This window comes from Leopardus geoffroyi, chromosome C1 (genome assembly GCF_018350155.1).
Source record: "Leopardus geoffroyi isolate Oge1 chromosome C1, O.geoffroyi_Oge1_pat1.0, whole genome shotgun sequence".
Taxonomy (NCBI): Eukaryota; Metazoa; Chordata; class Mammalia; order Carnivora; family Felidae; genus Leopardus; species Leopardus geoffroyi.
The window spans coordinates 99,685,528-99,707,446 of record NC_059328.1 but is presented as its reverse complement, the minus strand read 5'-3'; the positions used below and the strand labels follow the sequence as shown (position 1 = coordinate 99,707,446).

The 21,919-nt window shown below is 46.2% G+C and overlaps 1 protein-coding gene across 2 annotated transcripts in view; it reads left to right on the top strand.

Moving 5' to 3' along the window:
* CD58 (CD58 molecule) overlaps window positions 1-21,598 on the top strand; it is a 40,990-nt gene extending 19,392 nt beyond the window's left edge. Inside the window, exons 3-7 of one of the 2 annotated variants that reach the window (XM_045478790.1) lie at window positions 7,661-7,924; window positions 14,512-14,595; window positions 16,659-16,695; window positions 17,931-18,019; window positions 20,984-21,114. In XM_045478790.1, coding sequence (XP_045334746.1) covers window positions 7,661-7,924; window positions 14,512-14,595; window positions 16,659-16,695; window positions 17,931-17,991 — 446 coding nt within the window. In that variant the 3' untranslated portion in view covers window positions 17,992-18,019; window positions 20,984-21,114. Of the gene's footprint in view, window positions 1-7,660; window positions 7,925-14,511; window positions 14,596-16,658; window positions 16,696-17,930; window positions 18,020-20,983 lie in introns of both variants that reach the window. The other variant, XM_045478791.1, reaches the window with a different exon arrangement.
* The last annotated feature ends 321 nt before the right edge of the window (window positions 21,599-21,919 follow it).

Here is a 21,919-nt window from a genome sequence, read left to right as displayed (position 1 = left end):
GACAGTCTCCTCCGAGAGCTGCCAGCCCATCCCCACCAGCAGGCAGTATGCCATCAGATATTCATGCCATCACTGGGAGCCCTCTCGTGCCCCCTCCACCCCTCCAGCTGCCACCCACTTGTTGTCTTGAGTTTATAGAAAGTCCCCTTGAAGAGTTGTCTGTATTTGCTTTATAACCCCTTTCCTCCTGTTCACTTTAACCCACTCCAAACAGGCTTTCACTCCCTCACTGCACCAAAGCTCTTGACGTCCTCATTAACGCGTCCAGAGATCCATTCATGCTCTACCCACGTCTTTCTTGCCGCCCAGCAGCATCCCACATAGCCGATCACTCCCTCCTGTTTGAGACCCTGCCTTCTCTTGGCATCCAGGACACCACCCTCTTCTGGTTTTAACTCACTAACAGTTCCTTCTCAGCTTCCTTGGCTGGTTCCCTCATCTTGCCAACCTCTTAGCCCTGGAGACTTTAAGGCATAAGCCACTCTTCTCAGGGGTCCGGCTTTAAATATCACTTTGTTGCTGATAATGCACAGATTGAGAGCTCTAGTCCAGCCCCCCACCGAGCTCCTTATGTGTGTTTCCAGCTGCTTACTGTGCATTTCCACTCGGACACCTGATTGGCCTCTGAAATACCACAAGTCCAAGAGTGAGCTCCTCAACTTTCCTCTGAAACCTGTTCCTCCCCAAATCTCCCCCAGCTTGGTTGGCGGGATCTCCACCCTTTCATTTGCTCAGGCGAAAGCCTTGGGGTCATCTTTGGCACTGTGCTTCTCTTTCTATTCCTCTTCCTCTTGAACACCATGTTTATTCCACCAGGAAATTTTTTGGTTTCACAGAATCTGACCACCTCTCAGCACTTCCTCCGGTGCTGGTCCAAGGCTGCTGCTTCCACATCTGGAAGATTGCCGTGGTCACCTGATTGGTCGCCCAGCTTCCACCCTTGCCCAGTTTCCCCCCAGTTTCATTGAGACCTCGTTGACATCTGTCACCATATAAGTTAAGGTATACAGCATAGCGGTTTGACTTACGTATATTATGACCACACTTTGTTTTTAAATACAGGCAGCCAGAGTGATCTTAAAACAGAGGCTGGGGGATGCCATTCATCTGCCGAGAGCCTTCTAGTGGCCCCCTCTCACTCTGACCTGTAGTGGCCTGCGAGGCTGTATGGGATCTGGCATCCATGGCCTTCTCTTTTTGTTCTCAGGCATCCTAGTGTTGCCCTTGCCTTTTGGCTGACGTTTCTGTGCTACCCACTGCCCCCATCCCAGCATTCACAGCTGAGTCTGTAGTCATCTCTCCCCTCTGTGGGATCCCAGGTTCACTTGTTTTCTCCCAGAAGAGGGTGTTGTTCTAGTCCTGCTGCCTCCATGCCAAAGGTGTTTTAGGAAGATCCAACTGGTGGCAAAGTGTGTAAGATGGTTCCCAGGGGATGGAGAAGAGGCAGAAAGTCCAATGTAGAAGTTCAAGGCTGGGCTCTCCAAGTCCTGTTTGAGGCATCCTCAGTGGAACAGGGGAGGGGTGGTAACAAGCTGGATAAACCACTGTTATTCACCAATTCATCTACCTGCTCTGCTGGAGACATTAGGAGGAAGAGAGACTTTCTCTCTTGTTCATCGTTATAGCCCCAGAGCTCAGTAAGGGACTTCAGGGGCTAGTAGGCATTCCACAAATATGTGTTCAAGCAATGAAAGCAATCAAACTAGGTGTCTGGGACGTGGGAGGTGCAGTTGACAGAAATGGGGGCTCTCAGACTGGGTGGCTGGTTTGTCCAGAAGAAGATCAACTCCATTTAGAAAAGTGACGCTTGTTAGGGTATGCAGGCATTCTGTTAGAACCATGGATGCCTTTGATGAAGCAAAATTTTTAAAACATTCAGGTTTGGGATCTGGCAGTTTATAGAACTAGCAACTAAAAAGATTGATTTTGAATCTAGATGACAATGGAATCCTTTTTTTTTTTTTTTTTTAATTTAAATTCAAATTAGTTAACATACAGTGTAGTATTGGTTTCAGGAGTAGAACCCGGTGATTCGTCATTTCCATATGACACCCAGTGCTCATCCCAACAAGTGCCCTCCTGAATGCCCATCCCCCATTTGGCCCATCCCCCCAGCCAACACCCTGCCAGCAACCCTCAGTTTGTTCTCTGTATTTAAGAGTCTCTAATGGTTTGTCTCCCTCTCTGTTTTATTTTTCCTTCCCTTCCCCTATGGTCATCTGTTGAGTTTCTCAAATTCCACATATGAGTGAAATCATGTGATAACTGTCATTCTCTGACTTATTTCGTTTGGCCTAATACACTCTAGTTCCATCCACGTTGTTGCAAATGGCAAGATTTCATTCTTTTTCATTGCTGAGTAGTATTCCTGTGTGTGTGTGTGTGTGTGTGTGTGTGTGTGTGTGTACGTGTGTGTGTGTGTGTGTACACACACATATGTATATCACATCTTCTTTATCCATTCATCAGTCGATGGACATTTGGGCTCTTTCCGTAATTTGGCTATTGTTGATAGTGCTGCTATAAATATTGGAGTAATGTGTCCCTTCAAATCAGTGTTTTTGTATCCTTTGGATAAATACCTAGTAGTGCAATTGTTGGATCACAGGGTATTTCTATTTTTAATTTTTTGAGGAACCTCCATACTGTTTTCCAGAGTGACTGCACCAGTTTGCATTCCCACCAACAATACAAGAGGGTTCCCTTTTCTCTGCATCCTCGCCAACACCTGTCGTTTCTTGTGTCATTAATTTTAGCTATTTTGACAGTTCTGAGGTGGGATCTCATTGTGGTTTTGATTTGTATTTCTCTGATGATGCGTGATACTGAGCATCTTTTCATGTGTCTATTGGCCATCTGGATGTCTTCTCTGGAGAAGTGTCTGTTCATGTCTTCTGCCCATTTCTTCACTGGATTATTTGTTTTTTTCGGTGTTGAGTTTGGTAAATTCTTTATAGATTTTGGATACTAATCCTTTATCCGATTTGTCATTTGCAAGTAAGTGTCTTCTCCCATTCTGCTGGTTGCCTTTTATGGACTGTTTCCTTCTCTGTGTGGAAGCTTTTTATCTTGATGAGGTCCCAATAGTTCATTTTTGCTTTTGTTTCCCTTGCTTTTGGAGACAGGTCAAATAAGAAGTTGCTGCAGCCGAGGTCAAGAGGTTGCTGCCTGTTTTCTCCTCCAGGATTTTGATGGCTTCCTATCTTACGTTTAGATCTTTCATCCATTTTGAGTTTATTTGTGTGATTGGTGTAAGAAAGTGGTCTGATTTCATTCTTCTGCATGTCGCTGTCCAGTTCTCCCAGCACCATTTGCTGAAGAGATCATCTTTTTGTCCGTTGGATACTCTTTCCTGCTTTGTCGAAGATTAATTGGCCATGTATTTGTGGGTCCATTTCTGGGTTCTCTATTTAAAATGGAATGCATGTTAGGAGCTCTTTCATAGAGTTTGTAAAACAGTTCAAACACTTGAATTAATTTCTCTTTTTAAACTTGATGAAATGCTTAAAAATAATTTATTTTTTAAAATTCCACAGTAATTCAACAAAGGTGCTTGATTTCAATAGTTAGATCAACTGGTGGATAGCCCTTAGGAAGCTGAATTTGCAAAACCCTGCAGAGGACCACAGTACGGGGGCGGGGGTGGGGGTGGTTTTTCATCAGGAGGCAGTGATACTGGCAGCATTAAATGTGGGATCCCAATTCCTGGCTTAAGAGTCTGGATTTTAGCCTGTGGCAGTGGGGAGCCCCTGTAGCCCATACTGGAACAGATAAGTGACTTGATAAAATCTGTTTTCGGATCATTAATAAGATGGTAGGTGTTTATGGTAAATTAGAGGAGACACCAGTTTGGAAGCTACTGTGATCATCCAGGGAGACAGAAGTGTTGCTAGTAGATATTTGGAAAGGAAAGAAAGGGAAAATATTTCTAAGAAAGAGCCAACAAAATTAGATTTTGGTTATAAAAAGACATAAGATGACTCGAGATTTCACGCTTCACACCTGAATGAGAAAACGATTGGTCATACTTTTTCGGGGGGTGGGGAGGGGAATGAGGAAATCATACTTCCTTCAGGGTTTGTTAATGTTTAAGTGACCTGGTGATCTTCCGGAGACACGGGGCCTAACGGGAGATTTTCAGAAAGGATATTTTAGGCAGGGGGATTTCCTGGCACCCCCTGAATTCAGGCATCTACTTCCTTCTGTGTGTAAGTTGATATTTGGTTTCCTTCTTCCCTCAAAATCCCCTTCAAATTTCCACCACCAATGCTTATTACGTCTTGCTTTTTTTGGTTGCAGTAAAGATGGTGACGTCCATGTAAGTAGAATTAACTGCTCTATCCTTAAATAATCTAAAGCCATATGACTTTTTATTAGAGTTAATAGAAATGTACAAATGTGATCAGATGTGTATAAGCAATTCTCAGCCTTACAGAGCAGTGAGCTGAATCCATTCATTATAAATTGGCTGAGTTATCTTAGGGATGAAATAAGTGCCTTTCCTGCCAGTTTAATGCCGCTTCAGGTACAGGTGGAACTAACATTTGTTAGCAAGAGCTGTGGGAAGTCTCATGGGCAGTGTAGGACTGTGAAGCTTACAGACAGAGAGATCTGAGTTGTAGGAGCTCTGAGCCTGATGCTGCAGGAAGGTTTGCATGCTTTTTGGTGAGCGGGACGGGCTCTTTGAGGTTTGCTTTCTGGCCACAGAGGTGTAATGAGACCGCCAGAAACAGCTTCTATTCAGTTAAGTGAGCTCTAATAACATGGAAAATAATACAAAGTCTTCCTTTCAAATGTCCTTTCAGATTACTTTTATATTCCACTAGACTTCACAGTCTTTAAAGTATTCTATTTTACAGATGAAAATGAGACGGATTTAGCAACGGGTTTTCCCATCTGTAGAACAAGAGGCCTGGGCTATATGATGCTTTAAACGTGTTCCAGCTACCGCAAGGGCCGCGGTCACACCACTCTCCAGGGCCAAAGCTCACACCTCCCAACTCCTGGTGGTGTTACACACCCTCCTGGGGAGCCTCTCCTTCTTGTCCTGTGCTCTGTTACAGCTGGCATCTCTGTGGCCGGCACTGCATGGTGATCCATATGGCAGGAATTATCTGTATTATCTCATTTCATCCTTATCAGAATCCTAAAGGGGACATACTATTTGTTTCTTTATTGCACAGGAGAGGAAACCTAGGTAGGGAATGCGGCCAGGGGGGGTTGTGATAAGGTAACTTCCCAAAGGCAAACGGTGTGAACCCAGGCAGTCAGGCTCTTAAGTCCATGCTTTTAGGCACCACACTGTTCCTTTTTCGGAGGGGAGCTGATTGAAGGATTTACATTTTATAGAGTGGAGAGGATAATTTGAAACTGCCTCCCTGAACGTATCCATCCATCCATCCATCCATCCATCCACCATCTATCCCTCCATGTGTCCAATATCTGTTCTTCTAGAGGAGCCACCTGTGCTTCATGTGTTATGTCAGATGCTGTGGTTGAGAGGCGAGTGATATCTAGCCTTTACCCTCCAAAGCTGCACAGTCTGGGGGCTCATGAGGCACGTCTTTTCAGTCTAGAAATTGTTTGATGACATACTAGACGTTGACCGTACTGGATCAGTGAGCAAGAATCTGTAACAGAACACACGGAGCACCCGCATCCGGGTCACCTGGGGTGACGGGGCCCAGCAATCTGCATTTTTAACACATACCCCCGGTGATCCTCATGCACGTTAATATTTGAGAAGCTCTTCTATGGAACATTTCTAAGGAACTAGAAAACTCGGTTTCATGCCGCTGGGAAATGCCCAGCCCAGTTGCAGAGGCAGGCACAGGAACACGCAGAATCTGGAACCATCAGGTGTGTTTCTCAGCTGCATGGAGATACACAGGGCTGCTTGGAGGTGCTTCAGGAGCCGATCTCCGAGTGTGGGAGGCAGGACGGACCTGAGGAGGCCGAGGAGGAGGGCTCTGGGCTTCCCAATTTTGAGTCAAGAGAACAGCTGCTTATCCTCCTGAAGGATATTGGTCTGTTGCTTACAATTTAATTTGGGGAAAGGTTTCCATTGCCTTCTTTGAGGCCCCATCTAACAAGTTATGTGAGCTGGATTAAACCTAACAACTGAAGAAGCCCCAAGCAGAAAGGGAAGTCATGTGTGACTCAGGTCTCACTTAACTGAGTGAGAAAGGAGTGTTGACAAAATTGGCGGGGCGGGGGGCGGGGAGGAGAGGAATTGAACACTTCCAGTTTTTAGAGTATATTAGGTTACTAATTAGAACATAAGCATTCCTTTGCCTTAGAAAATATCATTTTTAAATTTTTTTTTTCAACGTTTTTATTTTATTTTTGGGACAGAGAGAGACAGAGCATGAACGGGGGAGGGGCAGAGAGAGAGGGAGACACAGAATCAGAAACAGGCTCCAGGCTCTGGGCCATCAGCCCAGAGCCCGACGCGGGGCTCGAACTCACGGACCGTGAGATCGTGACCTGGCTGAAGTCGGACGCTTAACCGACTGCGCCACCCAGGCGCCCCAGAAAATATCATTTTTAAATGGCAGCATAGATGAACATTAATTTGCTTTAATTTGCTTTTTAGTAGATATTCATAATGTATTGAAATTTTATTATCCAAATGCTACCATGACCATTTTCTGGATAGTCTATATATTTGCACGTGTTTTCTCAAATTTCTTTGGGTTAGTTGTTGGGGCAAAGTAGAGATGCAGGAAGGTATATGAATTAACAAAGGAAAGAATATCTAATAGGATAAACTAGCATTGCAGTTCTTAACCCATCCTTTTTAAAAAAATTTTTTTAGTATTTGTTTATATTTGAGAGAGACAGCGACAGAGAGACAGAGCACAAATGGGGAAGGGGCTGAGAGAGATGGAGACAGAATCCGAAGCAGGCTCCAGACTCCCAGCTGTCAGCACAGAGCCCGATGCAGGGTTTGAACCCACGAGCGGCAAGATCATGATTTGAGCCAAAGTCGGACGCTTAACTGACTGAGCCACCCAGGCACCTTGCCTCTATAGCCAGCAGGGAGCACTTGCTACAGGAAGGCTGGGAGTAAGGCCTCTAGACTGGCAGGTCCGTGACAGGTGCCGTCCCCTACTCTACTTATTATCAGGGCCTCCCCACAGCATAGCTGCACCAGATGTTTTGCAGACACTGTTAAGTCAGACGTCTCTTACAATTAAACATTTCTAGGTTTTAGAAAGGTGGTATTAACTCTTTCCTCTATGTATGTTACAAAGCACCCACTTAGTTTGGGGGACCGCCCCATATTCAAGCACATGAATATTTTTGATACAACATGATAATGAATATTTGAAGTGAGAAGAATAAAAACAAATCCTCGTGTCAATTCAGATCAGGATTTGCAGCTATGCGACGTTGCTACTATCTTGGGTAATATCTTTTGGCTTTCTGAATTGAGGATAAGGGATGTGGTGCCTGTATGTAGTCTGAATGTGAGTAGGTAGGTCTGACCCAGGAGAAGAGAGAATTCTCTCCCCTTGGAGCTCAAGGAAGGTGGTCGGCTTGCCTTTTCAAGCTCATAAGGAAGTTGGGAGCTCTTCATCTCTTTGGAGAAGATGAGTCTAAATATTACTCTTTTCTGGACTAAATATTACATTTCTTTTTTTTTTTTTTTTTCCAGAGCCTCTTCCATTTCCAACACTAAATTGCACATTCACTGCTGAAGACATTACAGTCCGCTGCAGGATCCCGGAAACCTACAGCAGCCATATAAACCTTATAAAGTACTCCTGGAATTGCTTCTCGGAACAGTGTCAAAATAACACCAATTCATCTGAAGTTTCTATTAAGAGGGAAAGTGATCTCTCACAGGAAATACAGTGTATCATCAGTAATCCGTTGTCCAAACAGGCATCATCACTGGTTTTAGCAACCTGTGTCCCAGGTGAGTACATATCCAAATGTGTCACGGCAGAGATACCGTAGACATGTGTGGTCCAGGGACCGCTGGTGGTTTGTGAGTTTCAAACCACAGATGTAGTGGCTGACCTACATTTCACAAATCTGATGCGTAAAAGAAGTCACAGTTTTCACAGACACTCCACTATAACATAAAGCTAACATTTCATAGCCCTTTCTGTGTCCGGCATCATTCTAATACATTTGTTAATTAATTCAGTCCTCACACAACTGCGTGAGTTGGCTACGAGTGACGGTCTTGATTTTCTGGGGAGAAGCCAAGACAAAGGGAGTTTAGTTTGATTGCCTAAGGTCAACAGCTAGTGAGGGACAGAGGCTGGTTTTGCAATCAGGCCATCTGGCTCCGGAGCCCATGCTCTTAACTATTCATTCACAACACCACTCCATAATTTCTTAATAACCATCGGGTTCTTGAGGGTTGCATGTGTGCCACAAAGAATGTGCATTTGGTACGTTTGTCGAGGCTCACGCTCCGTGAGTAGCATGACAGTGTGCCCTCCTTGGCTGTGCTCCTTTTGTTTTGTTTAACATGTACATTTGTAATTTGCAATTTTTATTTTCAGTTTTTGACAATATATCCCCAGTTCACAGACAAAAGGATCAGTGATTTGAAAGTGGTTCATTAAAACATAAAAGAAGAGATGAAAATAGTAGCCACTCTGATTCAGAATAATATCATAATTATAGATAGTGAACAGGATTCTAGCTCTAGAATATGAGCTACCTTGGGTTAGGAGAGGGTGATTCTGTGAATCGATTTTTTTTTGAATAAACAATTGAAACAGAAAAGGGCAGTTCGTACACCTAATGAATATAAAAAACTTGAATTAGATTTGATTATTGAGCCATTCTCCCTGAGTCTGCCATGTATTATCCTTCTTGAAATCTTTCAAATAACGACATGGAGGTGTTAAGGTAACTATATCATTTTCAGACAAAGCAGCATGACTTCCTGGGTAAAACCAACAAATACTTCCAGACAAAGTGTAAAATGAGGTCCAGTTCATCACTGATGGTTTTGGTCCCTGAGGACAGAGAAAAGACCAAACCCACAGAAGTGCCACTCAAAGCGGCACCGTTCGTACAAGTCGCACGATTGTCCAGAAGATTTGAAAGCCAGCTGCAAAATCAATGACTTTGTTATGCTTGGAGCAAACGTTTCTCTATTACTCCCACCTAGTGGGTGTCGCGTGATATCCCAGCCGTACAGTGTGGAAATGCAATCTGCATGCTAGCACATAGTTGCCTTGTTGTGGGAACAGAAAACAAAACCAGTGTGCTTTTCTGGCTTTGGCGTGTGTGTAAGGCACATAACCAACAAGAGAAGGAAAGGATTTTATGCAGAATGAACAAGCAATTTGAAATCTGGAAAAGCTTCGCATGTCCCAAGAGGCAAATACTTCGAAGGAAATAATTTCTGAATAAGATCCTCTATAGGATGATATGGCATACTTTAAGAGAATTTCCAGCATTTTGCCCTTGCATAGGTTTTCATTTAACCTTTCTCATTAGAATTGAATGCCCAAATAAGATGCCCTTCCCTGTAGATACCACCAGAAAAGAGTGTCACCAATTCGTCCCTCTCATTGATAGGGTATAATGTTGATTTGCAAACAAACCCTTTTTGTTATTAGATAATGGTGATTCAGTCATCTTTCTTTTACATTTCCTCCCAAACTGATAATTCACACCACATTATAGATTTTGAAAGTTTGAGAAACATTGCCAGATAGTTCTTAGGTCATTTAAATCCTGGAGTAGTGCTGACATCAGAGACCTATATATATCTGGAGTCCCTCAAAGCAAATGTTGAAGAACCCTTTTCTTTCTCCCCCATTTCTAACCTAATGATCTTAATGGTTCTTTTCAACAATAAATGTCTCTCTCTCTCTCTCTTTTTTTATACCATGGATGAGTTTTGAATACTTTTCTGTAGAGTTGCATGTATCGTAACAGATAGAAATTCATGTGCGTCTAATGGTTAAATAGTCTTTCTTTTTTAAGTGCTGATTTTTTAAATCTAGACTTTTAACACTTGGTGGATGAAACGTAACTCACACTGACCAGCCTGTCACCCTTCGCAGACCCCCCCCCCCCCCAGTTGACTGTCTTATTTGTTGCTCACAGCCACTGTTCTAGACTGGCTGGACAGGAGTTGTTGTTTACCTTTTGAGAGTGAGGAGACAGGTTCAACCGGTGGGGTGACTTCCCCAAGTTCACTTATGTAATGGAGATAGAATTAAAATTTAGGTCTTTGAATTCTGGAAGTTGTTTGTTTCATTTTCTTCCCATGACATCATCCTGATTCTGTGTCTTAAAATAAGTCAAATTAAGAAAAAATATTTGACTCCTTCACAGGGATTGGCTGGCAAAAACCATACCATGTGGAATGATAGTACAGACTATGGGGGGGTCTATAGGACCAGGGATGAGGTTTCTTCAATAAGTAAATTATAGGGGCACCTGGGTGGCTCAGTCATTTAAGTGTCTGACTTCGGCTCAGGCCATGATCTCAAGGTTTGTGGGTTCAAGCCCGCGTCGGGCTGTGTGCTGACAGCTCAGAGCCTAGAGCCTGCTTTGGATTCTGTGTTTCCCTCTCTGTCTCTGCCCCCCTCCCCTGCTCATGTTCATGCTCTGTCTGTCTCTCAAAAACAAACATTAAAAAGAATTTTAAAAAAGTAAGTAAATTATAAGGGGAAGAAAAACAGAGGTGATGGGGAGCTTAGAGATTAAAGACATTTAAAAAGCCTGTAATTAATTACAATATATGCACCTTGTTTGATTCTGATTCAAACAGAAGAAAGTGAAAAAAAATGGGAGATTTAAGTGGTGACTGCATATTTGATTATATTAAGTGCTTAATTATTTTTTTAGGTACGATAAAGACATGGTTATGTTTTACAAATCCTTATCTTTTGGAAATATATACTAAAATGTTTATGACTTAAAAATTGTGCTCTCTGGAGTCAAACAGGGTCTCTACCTGCGTCGCAGTGAGTGGGAAAGGAGAAGGATAGAGCCCAGTCCTTCCCTTTATTTATTTATTTGTAAAAATACTTATTTGTTTTTGGGAAAGCACACGTGGGGGAGGGGTAGAGAGAGGGGGACAGAGGATCCGAAGCGGGCTCTGTGCTGACAGGCTGACAGCAGCGAGCCCGATGCAGGGCTCGAACTCAAGAACCTCGAGATCATGACCTGAGCCAAAGTCAGGAGCTCAGCCGACTGAGCCACCCACGCGCCCCTCAGTCCTTCCTTTTCAAGACCCACCCAGTCTGGCGTGCATCACTTCCAGTGCCACCCGCTTGGCCAGACAGAGTTCACGGCCACGGCTGCTGGGGGAGGCTAGGAAATGTCCTCCTTAGCTGGTGGCCATGTACCCATTTAAAACACAAGGGCTCTGGGGCGCCTGGGTGGCGCAGTCGGTTAAGCGTCCGACTTCAGCCAGGTCACGATCTCGCGGTCCGTGAGTTCGAGCCCCGCGTCAGGCTCCGGGCTGATGGCTCAGAGCCTGGAGCCTGTTTCCGATTCTGTGTCTCCCTCTCTCTCTGCCCCTCCCCCGTTCATGCTCTGTCTCTCTCTGTCCCAAAAATAAATAAACGTTGAAAAAAAAAAAATAAAATAAAACACAAGGGCTCTATTACCAAAAGAAAATGAGGAGATTGGGTGTTGGGAACCAATCGATGCTTCTACCACAATGACTGTAACCTATATCATTTTAAAACAGAGACAAAATCAGAAAAATGTAAAGACGGCTATAAGTAGTAAATATAAGTAGATGTTCTTGCTTTTTTGCACCTCACTGGGCATCATGCAGCTAATTTAGAAATTCTGGGTCTCAGCCAGAGGACACGGTGTCTCAGAAGACCGTGATAGTGGCAGACATTGGGAGAAGTGGCTCAGGTTAGGGTACATTTTGAAAATATAGCCACAAGGAATTCCTAATGGTTTGAGTGGGGGAAAAGGTTCTCTAATAAGAAATGTGCAGATGACTCCTAGCTTTCTAGCTCAAGCCCCTGGACGAGCAGTGGTGCCATTTACTGAGACTGGAGAGTGGAACAGCAGGTGTAGGGAGGAAATAAGTTTGGTTTGGGACATGTTTCAGGTGCCTGTTAGATTTCAAATGGAGGCGTCAGATAAGGCGCTTCGACTTGTGAGTCTAGGTTTCTGGTGAATAGTTAGCATTGGAGAAATAAGTTTGGGCATAATCAGTGCATAGTTGGCATTTAAAGCCATGGGACCAGATGAGATCACCTACTGAGCAGATATGACAGAGCACTGGACTAGGACTGAGTCTCAGGGACTCTGGCATTTAGAGGCTGTTGAGAGGAAGAGGGTCCAGCAAAGGAGACTAAAAAGGACCACCAGGGAGCCAGGAAGAAGACTCCAGCATAGTGGCATCCCAGTAGCCAGGTGAAGAGGGCTTTAGCACCTGTCTGTGCCGCAGACAGGTCACGAAGGATGAGCAGAATTAAGAACTTGTATTACTGTCATTGTCGTCTGCCCTGAGTATCTGCTGTCCCAGAGTGGTGGCTGGATCTGGCATCATCCATGGGAGAAAGCTTTTTGGAAGGGACTGGGTCAAGTAGCCTTAGATTCAGCTGTTGAAAAAAAAATTTTTTTTAAGTATCAAGTAGCTTAAAAATATAGATGACTTCTTTTACATTAAAAAACAAAAATCCAAGATTGGCAGTCCTGGGCATATTGCTGCTTGATGAAGTTGTCAGAGACCCAGGAACAGCCCAGCTCCTTCCGCCTTCCCCACTATTTCAGGCAGGAAGATCCAGAAAGGAGTCGAGGCTTGGGAAAAATACCACACAGCCCTTCCTATATCTCATTGGCCAACACTTAGTCACGGGGTCAAACCTAGCTGCTTTCTTGCAGCTAGAAATTAATCTTTTAGTTGAGTGATAGTATGGCCAGCTGAAAATCTGAATTCTGTTACTAAAGAGGGGAGAATGAATACGTGGGGTAACTGGGGGGTAACAGCAGTTTCTGGCCGGGGGGCTTCTCAAGTCAAACCAATAAGTGACTTCCTGTTTGTGGTAACCCATCTGTGTTCCTACTGCGAGGAAAGGGTGTGGGCTTGCATTCTCTGTCTCTTTATTCACTCGCTTTCTCCCTCCACTCCCTGCTCCCTTACCATTTGTGGGTGCTGTCAGCGACCCCAACCTTCCCTTCGCAGTGCTTTGTCATCATTTTGTCGTATCCTTAAATATTCTGCCTTTTGATTTTTAGTAGCTGGATAGAGTCCGCCTTGTAAACACCATACTTTTCAGTTGAGGACACTTGGGTTGTTTTTGCTTTTTGATACTATAAGGAAAGCTGCTGTAAATATCTTTGTGCCTTTTTTGGAGGGAGAGGAGGGGCACATCACTGATGGTTTCTGTAGGTTAGCATCTTAGAAATGGAATGGCGGGGTCAAAGGATGTTAGTAGAGATACCGGTAGCATCTACTCAATAGGTTGACGATAAAAGCTAATAGCTAATAGTGCTCACAACTGCCCTATGAGATAGGCATACTCCTCAATCCCTTTACAGTCACCCCTCGAGGAAACTGAGACACCAAAAGGTTAATATTGAGTACTCTCTCAATATTGTAATGGTTCAGGGAGACCGTGGGCGTGTCACTGAGTAAAGCGTCTGGCTGCTTTATGATGAACATTTTTACTTAAGGCCCGTTAGGCACTACAGCCAAATTGCCTTGCCAAACACATAATGCTGAGTTCAGCTTCCATAGGCAATGTGGGGTGGCCGAAAACACAACTTCTAGTGCATCGTTTGCATCTTTTAATAAATAACACTGGGCCTGCAGTGTGTCAGCTTTGTGCGTGTAAGTTTATTTAGAAACGCAGTCGAGTCTCTTTATTTCCGGTAGTTCTGTTTTATAAAGTCACTGTGAATATGGAATTAGTGAATGCTGAATGTTGCTTCTGGGAAATGCAGGGTTAGGTTTCCTGCAAGCTTCTGGTGACACATTTTTGCAAGAAATCAACAAATTTGTGATTTTGTTTTGTTTGTGTTTCTATTTAAAGACCCCTGGTTTAATATATATTGTTGACTCATTAACTTTGGACTCACGGCCAGCAGCACTATGACTTAGGCCTAAATGAAGTTTATCTAACACACGCATTTTCTCTGGAAGGCACATCCCAGCCTTCTGATAGCACTTCAGCATTATGTTCAGGGCCATTTTAGACAGTGAGATAGCCAAAACAAACAAACAAACAAACAAACACCCACAAAAATGTGAAAAGAATGGCACTGAACAGACCAGGAGTAGGACACTTGTTTATAGTAGGAGAGAGGAAACAAGAAGGCAGAGCGCGGCCTCGTTCGGCCTCAGCCGGGGAGGTGCGCGCCTGGAAACCCGATTTTTCACCATTCTGCTGCGCGTGTCCTCCAGGGACCGTGAACGTGCCGTGAGTATTGATTTGGGGACTGCAGATACATTTTAGCAAGTAGGTAGGTTGCTGCTATGGAATCTGCAAATAAGGAGAATCAACTGTATCTCTGTTTTCATCAGTCCAACTAATTATATTTCTTTTTTTACAGGTAATTCAAGGCACAGTTTTGTGATTATAGCAGCAGTGTTATTTGTGATGATACTGGCAATGTGTGTATTGCTGCATAGAAGAGGTATGTATACCTTCTCTTAAAAAAAAAAAAGTTTTAGGCACCTGGTTGTCTCAGTCGGTTAAACATCTTGATTTCGGGTCAGGTCGTGATCTCCCTGTTTGTGAAATCGAGCCCAAGTCAGGCTTCCTGAGCCTTCCTGAGCCTTCCTGAGTCTCCCTAGAGATTGTGGGCCAACCTAGAAGGCAGACTGTATGCTCTGGAGAACTGGTGACCTGTTCACATCCTGTTCTTTCCCGGTGACCAGAAACCCTTCCTTCCCCAAGTCCCAGAGGGCACGGACCAGGTTGTAAATGTGAGGAGTAGGTGTTCTTGAAGCCCCGACACCTTCCATATCAGCCTTTTCCAGAAAGGCTATTTGCAAGACTGATTTGCGACTCCCTCGGGGAATGCTGAGGAGTAAGCTTTCAGCCAGGGGATGGCATGTGGGATCCATGCCATTTCACATTCATGTCACGGACCAGGTTTGCCAACTTAGGTGTTGGGTTCCCTAGACTTGCACTGTTCAGTATAGCAGGCGTTAGCCACACGTAGTGGTTTAAATATCGAATTCCATTAATTACATTTAACTTAAATTCCTTTCTTCATTTGCACTATCCACACATTAAGGGCTTGGTATCTACATAGAGCTAGTGGCTACCGTAATCAGGCCAGGTAGAGAATTCCATCATTACAGTAAGTTCCATCAGTCAGTGCTGACTTATACTATTATTGGTGTATTGCCATTAGAATATGATTTCCCAGGGATACTGTTTCCATGTTATAGGCCGCAAATACCACGAAGATCCCTAGGTAACAGATTACTAGTCAGTAGATTCTCCTCTAAAAGATAAAAAGCAGCTCAAGAAAGTTTTGAGGCTTTGTCACCAATGAGTAAAATACCTGGGGAGCTCCAATGTGCTCTTAAGAAGGTTATTTTTAATCCCCAATAGCAGCACTGTTGCTAACGTCCCTTTAACAGATTGGTCCCCCAGAAACTAAAATCAGTTTCCACTGAGAGTTGTGGTGGGTCTGTCACTGGAATACCTGAACCAGCGAAAAATGGTACTAAGTGCCCATATAATTCCAAAGCAGTTGGTTGATTTAACTTAAAAAAAAAAAAAAAAAAAAAAAAAAATTCATTCAGTGGAGAGAGAATGACTCCTGTGGTCAGTGCCAATAGCACTGAATAACCTGAAAAAAAAACTGTCTTGAAAAAATACTTCACCACCCTGAAGCTGGCTTCACCACCCTGAAGCCATACATTGGAAAGGGTGGGGCATTTGGCGTGGAGCCTTCTCAGGGGGCCAGGTGAACGTAAGCAGCTCCGGGGGTGGGTTGCAGGTGACAAACCCCATTACAAGTTCAGTCAAGCCTGTGGACTATGCTGCTGGGCCACTGGCATGGCTCCAGATGAGGGCTTATTCCTTTTATGGAAGGAGGATGCCTTTTATGGATATGTACGTGTGGAAGCCGTATCTTAATGTCCGAAACTGTGCTGTCCAAAATGGTAGCCATGAGCCACATGTGGCTGTTGAACCCTTAGAACGTGGCAGTCCAGAGCGAGATGTGCTGTAAATATAAAATACACAATGGATTTACAAGACTTCATATTGAAAAAGGAATATAAAATAGCTCATTAGTAATGTTTGTGTTGGTTACACGCGAAAACGATAATATTTTGAATGTGTTGGGCTACTCAGTAAGATACACTTTGAAAACTAATTTTACCCAGTTCTTTTTACTTTGTAATGCGGCTACTGAAGTGTTTAGATGACTTGTGTGGCTCACATATCCCTGGGCGGTGCTGGCCCACACCATTCTGGTTTCCCTTTCATCTGTAGCCTTGTGCGTGAGCTGCTGTAGAGATACTCGTTTTGTTGACAGTTTGGGGGTTTGTTTTTCTATCGTCTGATGACCAATTTCGGAACAACTCTCTGGATGACCTCTGTAGTTAGTTTGACGTAAGCATTTAGGAGAGCAGCTCGACAGGGCTGTGGTTTAGTTTTCCAGATTCCGGTCGTAACTGCAGATTTCAGCTTGTCTTTTCAGTTCTGTAACTGAGATGGAAATTTCTTCATTTGTAGATTTTCTGAAACGTGGTGGAGAAAGAGACAGAACCGAGTAAGTACCCTGTAGACTGTGCGGGGGGGGTGGGGGGGGGTGGGGTGGAATTGTGTATTGTGTGCCTGAACTGGAACAGCCCTGATGTAGAGTGCCTTTTGCTTGGGAACCACGTGCTGTGTGCTGTCACTCGACTTGAACGCTAGCATCAGCAGGGACATTAACCACAGTTCCTTAAGCACCACCGGACTAGGCGCTTTCCACCTGCCTCCCCCTCATGCCCTCTCAGTGGGCCTCGCACGGGGCTATCGTTACCACCTGCTTAGAGACAGTGATGGTGGGAAGGCAGGTCCTATCACCAAGCGGTCAAGCTGGGATTCAAATCTGGGTCTTCAGACTTCAAGGGGTATACTGTTAGCCTCCTCCTCCCATCCCAGAAGACTTAGACTGAGGATGGGGTTCACTTTGGGAGCCAGGGTCAGGGCCGGGCCTGCATCATGAACAAAGGATGGGACCCAGATATAGGTAACAGCAGCAATGTTGCCTGAATCGCCACAAGGAGGCTCCAGAAGGGCCTCTGTCCCCTGCCAGGCCCCTGGCGCTCAGGGAGAGGGGCCCAGGAGCTGGGCTTTAGGGGGCAATGGGAAGAGTCAACGCTCAGGGCCATAAAGGGTGGGACAGGGGCAGCACATGTCTGTGGATAGAGGAAGATGGGGCTAGACCGGCAGGTGGGGCCAAGCCAAGATACTGAGAGAGAGTGGCTGAGAGTTTGTCACATTTGTTTCCGGGAAACCATTGAGGATTTCTGAGCAGAGCTACGCTTTAGGCACAGCCCTCTGCTGGCACGGCCGAGGGTGCGTTAACAGACACGAGGCTGGAGATGGGGACACTGGTCAGTGGGTAAACGAAACAATCCAGCTGAGCAGAGAGGGCCTGAACCAAGGTGGTCGTGGTGGAGATACGTGTGGAGATGGGTGTGGGAGGAAGTGCGGAGGTCGTATCCATGGACGTTTCCACGGGGAGTGTAGGCCCCTCCGGGGGTTCCCTTCCCTTCCAGCTCACCTGTCATGGGCCTCAGACAGGTCACTTAAACTCTCTGTGCCTCAGTTGTCTCGTGTGGAAAATGGGCATAACAAAGAGAAGTCAGAGTAAGAGTGTAGGTGATAATAGCGTAGAATAACAACATATACACACAAGTCAATACAAATAAAATGCTTAGAACAAGTGACTGGCTCCAAATCGTAGTTAGTAAATGTCACCATGCCATCATGGTTATGAATTTTATTGTCGTTCAGGAAAGAAGCCATAAATGACAGGAATCCTGACCCCAGGAGCCGGTTGCACCCCACCCCATAGCAGAGGAACCAAACAGGCTCTTGTTTGGGTGAGTCTGCGCTGTGGCTGGCTGAATTTGGGGTGTGGGCACCTTGGGTAGCGAGGCCTGGCACGTAACTGCGGAAGTAGCTGCAGGGGCTGGGGCTGGAGGCACAGATTGGGGCACGTCTTCATCAGTACGGTGACTGATGCCCTGACGTCTGAGGTCAGCAAGAAAGACAAACTCAAGGCCCATGGGTGGCGGGTAGAGGCAGAGGAGCGGGGGTGGGGGAGACAAGTCGGGGGGTGGGGAGGGAGAGCCAGGGTGGGCCCTGCCAGAGATCCTCGGGGAGCAGGCTGCATATGAAAGGTGAGGAGAGGCCAAGTGGGAGGACAGGTGGCCGAGACCTTTGGCTTTGTTAAGTGAGTTGCTGACTTTGAAGAAAGCCACTGGGTCAGCGGTTGGGGTGGGGTTTGGGGGAGGACCACTGTGCGGCTGTGGGCACCTGCCTGCATTAGGGCCCTCGGGCTCTGGAGTTTCCTTCCCTCCCAGCTGTCGGGCGGGGCATGCCCAGCTTACCAGGGAAGCCAGCTGTGGCAGGAGGCCTGGGGCAGCTCTGTAAGCTGCGGGCTCAGGCTGGGCAGGGGCAGTGAGGCTGTGAGGGGTTGATGGGCCAGGAGGCCGTGTGGAGAGGCCTGGAGAGGGGTTGAGCGACAGTAGATGAGGCGAGGAGCAGGCGTCCCGGCAGGGACACGGGGGTGGGGGAGGAGGGCAAGGGGTTATGGTGCGAGATGGGTATCTCAGATTGGCAGCAGTAAGCAGAAGTGCCAGGGGAGGGCGAGAGTCTGGGTGGGCCTCTGCTGAGACCCAGCTAGTTATGGCGGAGGTGTGGCCACGAGAACAGTGACTGGGAATGTGGTTCAGGGAGGGCTGTCGGCCAGGGCCCCTGGGAGAGGTGATGGAGTGACCCAGAACTCATGCCTTTACCTGCTCCTTTATTCATTCAGCGAACTTGCACGGAGATCACTCGAGCAAGGTCAGGCACTATGTTAGCTGATGGCTGGAGATCATGTATCCAGTGAGGCTAGACCTTGCGTGGGATTCAGAGAAGGTGTATGTTAGGGCTCCCACCTCCGAGAAGCTTGCGGCCACATGGGAGAGCATGAACGAGCATATACGCAGAAGGGCTTGGGCACAGGGTACTGGGCCAGAATGTGTAATGTGGATGGTCAGGGCTGGGCAGTCAGCCAAGGGGAGGTGAAGAAGCCAGAATAATTGTGAAGACTGAGGGGAGCAGGACGTGAGTTAGATCTCCAAGCCAGAGTGTGGTGGAAAAGGCATTCTAGCCCGGAGAAGCAGCAGAGGCAAAGACATGGAGGGGAGCTCGACCCTCGTGGTTTATTTGATGGAGAGATTGCCCTGCTTAGCATCAAGCTGAAGAAATGCAAAAGAGGGAAGTCTGGGGCATTATGATAGAGTGGTATGGGAAGAGGGAGCCATTGTAGGTTCTTGAGCAGGAGAGTTTTGAAAAGCACGAAGAGCCATGCTTTGGAATAATAAGCCTAGGATGGTAAAACTGGCACCTGCAGAGAAACCTGCGGGTCGCGTAGGGGCTCGGGGTGCGAGCTCAGACTTGTCGGTGTACTTCTGCTCACTATCCAAATTTTGTACTTTGTGTGTTTCCTACCTACTTAATAATTTTTAAGTTTAAAGAGCCCACTGTGGCTGCAAGGGGTGGGGGGGGGGGTTCCCTAAACTCACTGAAGAGTTATCTATGTGGTGGAGGGGCAGGGATCGGAAGAGGAGTGGGGGAGGGGACAAGCATAACCAGGAACAAATGCCAAATTCTCACATGTCCATGAGGACAGCATCGGAAAGGGCTAGACCCAATCAGAAAACATCAGCCAAGTAGGTTTCAGATATCTGAGGGGCATAATATTACACTTCTCCCCCAGGCAGTTCAATTTAACAATTTCTGGGAGTGCCGCTAGACTCCATTTTTGGGTAAATGCCTGGAAAACAGATCACAGAGTCGAGCTAGAAAGGGAACAGAGAGTCCCGTTTCTCGGGGAAGAAAGAGTTGCAGGCGATGTCTCAGCCTGAAGGTGAGCTGGAGAGGCAGGCCTGATTCTTCGGCAGTAGATACAACAGGCGTGGGCGCGGGTGAGAAGGGCCCCTGGGGGAGAGGCCAGGGAGCAGCGGGCCCCTGGCCCTGCGTGGTGCTGCCCTAAGGAGCCTGTGCCTGCTGGGACAAGCTTGAGAAGCTCCTCACTCTCTATCCCCCTCAGAAACTCACAACACCTGTATTTCATAGTCCGTTAGATTCTTAGTAAGGAAAACTCGTATTTTGCTCCCCTTTCCCTACTCCCTGTGACCTGATTTTTTTTTTTTTTTTTTATGATCTCTTGTTACCAGTGGAGTACAGATATTTGGGGAACTCTGGTCTGGTCTGGGCTGAGCCTGTCGGACCTGGTCTGGCCTAGTGAGGTACGGGCTGAGGCGGGCAAAAGGCAAGAACTGGAATGTCCGTGTGAAGGGGGATTCCCAAGGGGGGCCGCAGCTCTCCGTCTGGGCTCATTTCCTCTGAGCTAACCCAAGACGGTCTGTCATCACTACAGAGATGACTAAACAGGAAGAGAAGCCAAGGAGGGAAGAAAAACCATCCTCAGCGGACTCATACAAATACCTGCTAGAGGGAGTGACAGTTTAATAAGGGCTCTTCAGTCTCAGCTTTCTTATTGGGAAATTTCAATTCCATTTCAATTCACTTTCACAGGCTGAGTTGGTTTGAGGAGAGGGAACTGGTAAGGAGTGCTTTGCACTGAAGGTCGTACCTCAGGTGGACCTCCGGCTCCCATCCCAGGAGGGTTCGAGACCAGCCTCCCTCCATCTCTGTTCCCTAGAGCCCTTGGTTTTGATGGGCTTATTATAAAAGGGCTACTCACATTAGAATAGGAGGGTAACTAAGACTCCTGCTCTGCATTTGACAAGTTACTAACATGAGACCTTTTTTTTTTTTTTTTTTTTTTATAGCTCCAGCTGACTGGTGCTTCAAGATCAAACCAAGTGTACAGTAACTAAGTTATTTAAGTAACGAAAAGTCATCTGGTTTACCATTGAAGTTTGACATCATTTTCAAGGAAATTGTGGAATCCTAAGCTGAAGTGGTCCTTTGGCAGAGGGTCTTTTTGGGAACACTTGGTGGGGTGGGGGGCGGGGGGGCTCAGTCGACTGAACTTCTGACTCTTGGTTTCGGCTCAGGCATGATGCCAGGGTCGTGGGGTTGAGCCCTGTGTTGGGTCCATCCTGAGTGTGGAACCTGCTTGGGAGTCTCTCTCTCTCCTTCTGCCCCTTCCCCACTCACGCTCACTCTTTGCTCTCTCTCTCTCTCTCTCTCTCTCTCTCTCTCTCTCCAAAATAAAAAAAGCGTTTTTTGGTTTGTTTTTTTTTTTGAAGAAACATCAACTAACAACCAGCATCCGTAGCTGTCCTGTCGTTGCTACTGTTTTTGGCTCCACTACTGTGTATGACGGTCTCTCAATGTTTTATAAAGCTTATGTCAGGGATGTATATATTGTAAATAAATATGTAAGCGGTCGGTGGTCTGCAGGGACACTTGTGTCCTTAAGATCTCTGACGCACTCAGTACCTGGTGTTGGCTGTCGCTCGGGCAGGGAAACGGCAGAGAACTCCTAGAAACCGCAGGGTCCTGTGCAAGTACAGGAGAGCAGCCTCTTCTGAATACGGCGGAGGACGGCCCCAGCTGGCTGTGTCCCTGTCCTCAGCCCCTCGCTCCGGAGCCCGCACTGCCCCTGGAACCCCGGTCACATGAGAGTCTTCAGCCCGAAAGAGGAAATAACGCTTCTTTACCCCAAGGCAAAGTGTGTGAAAGGCACCCCATGGGACAGCTCTGTCCGGGCCCCCCCACAACTGTTAGCAAGAAGGAGGCACCTCCGGGCGGCAGAGCTT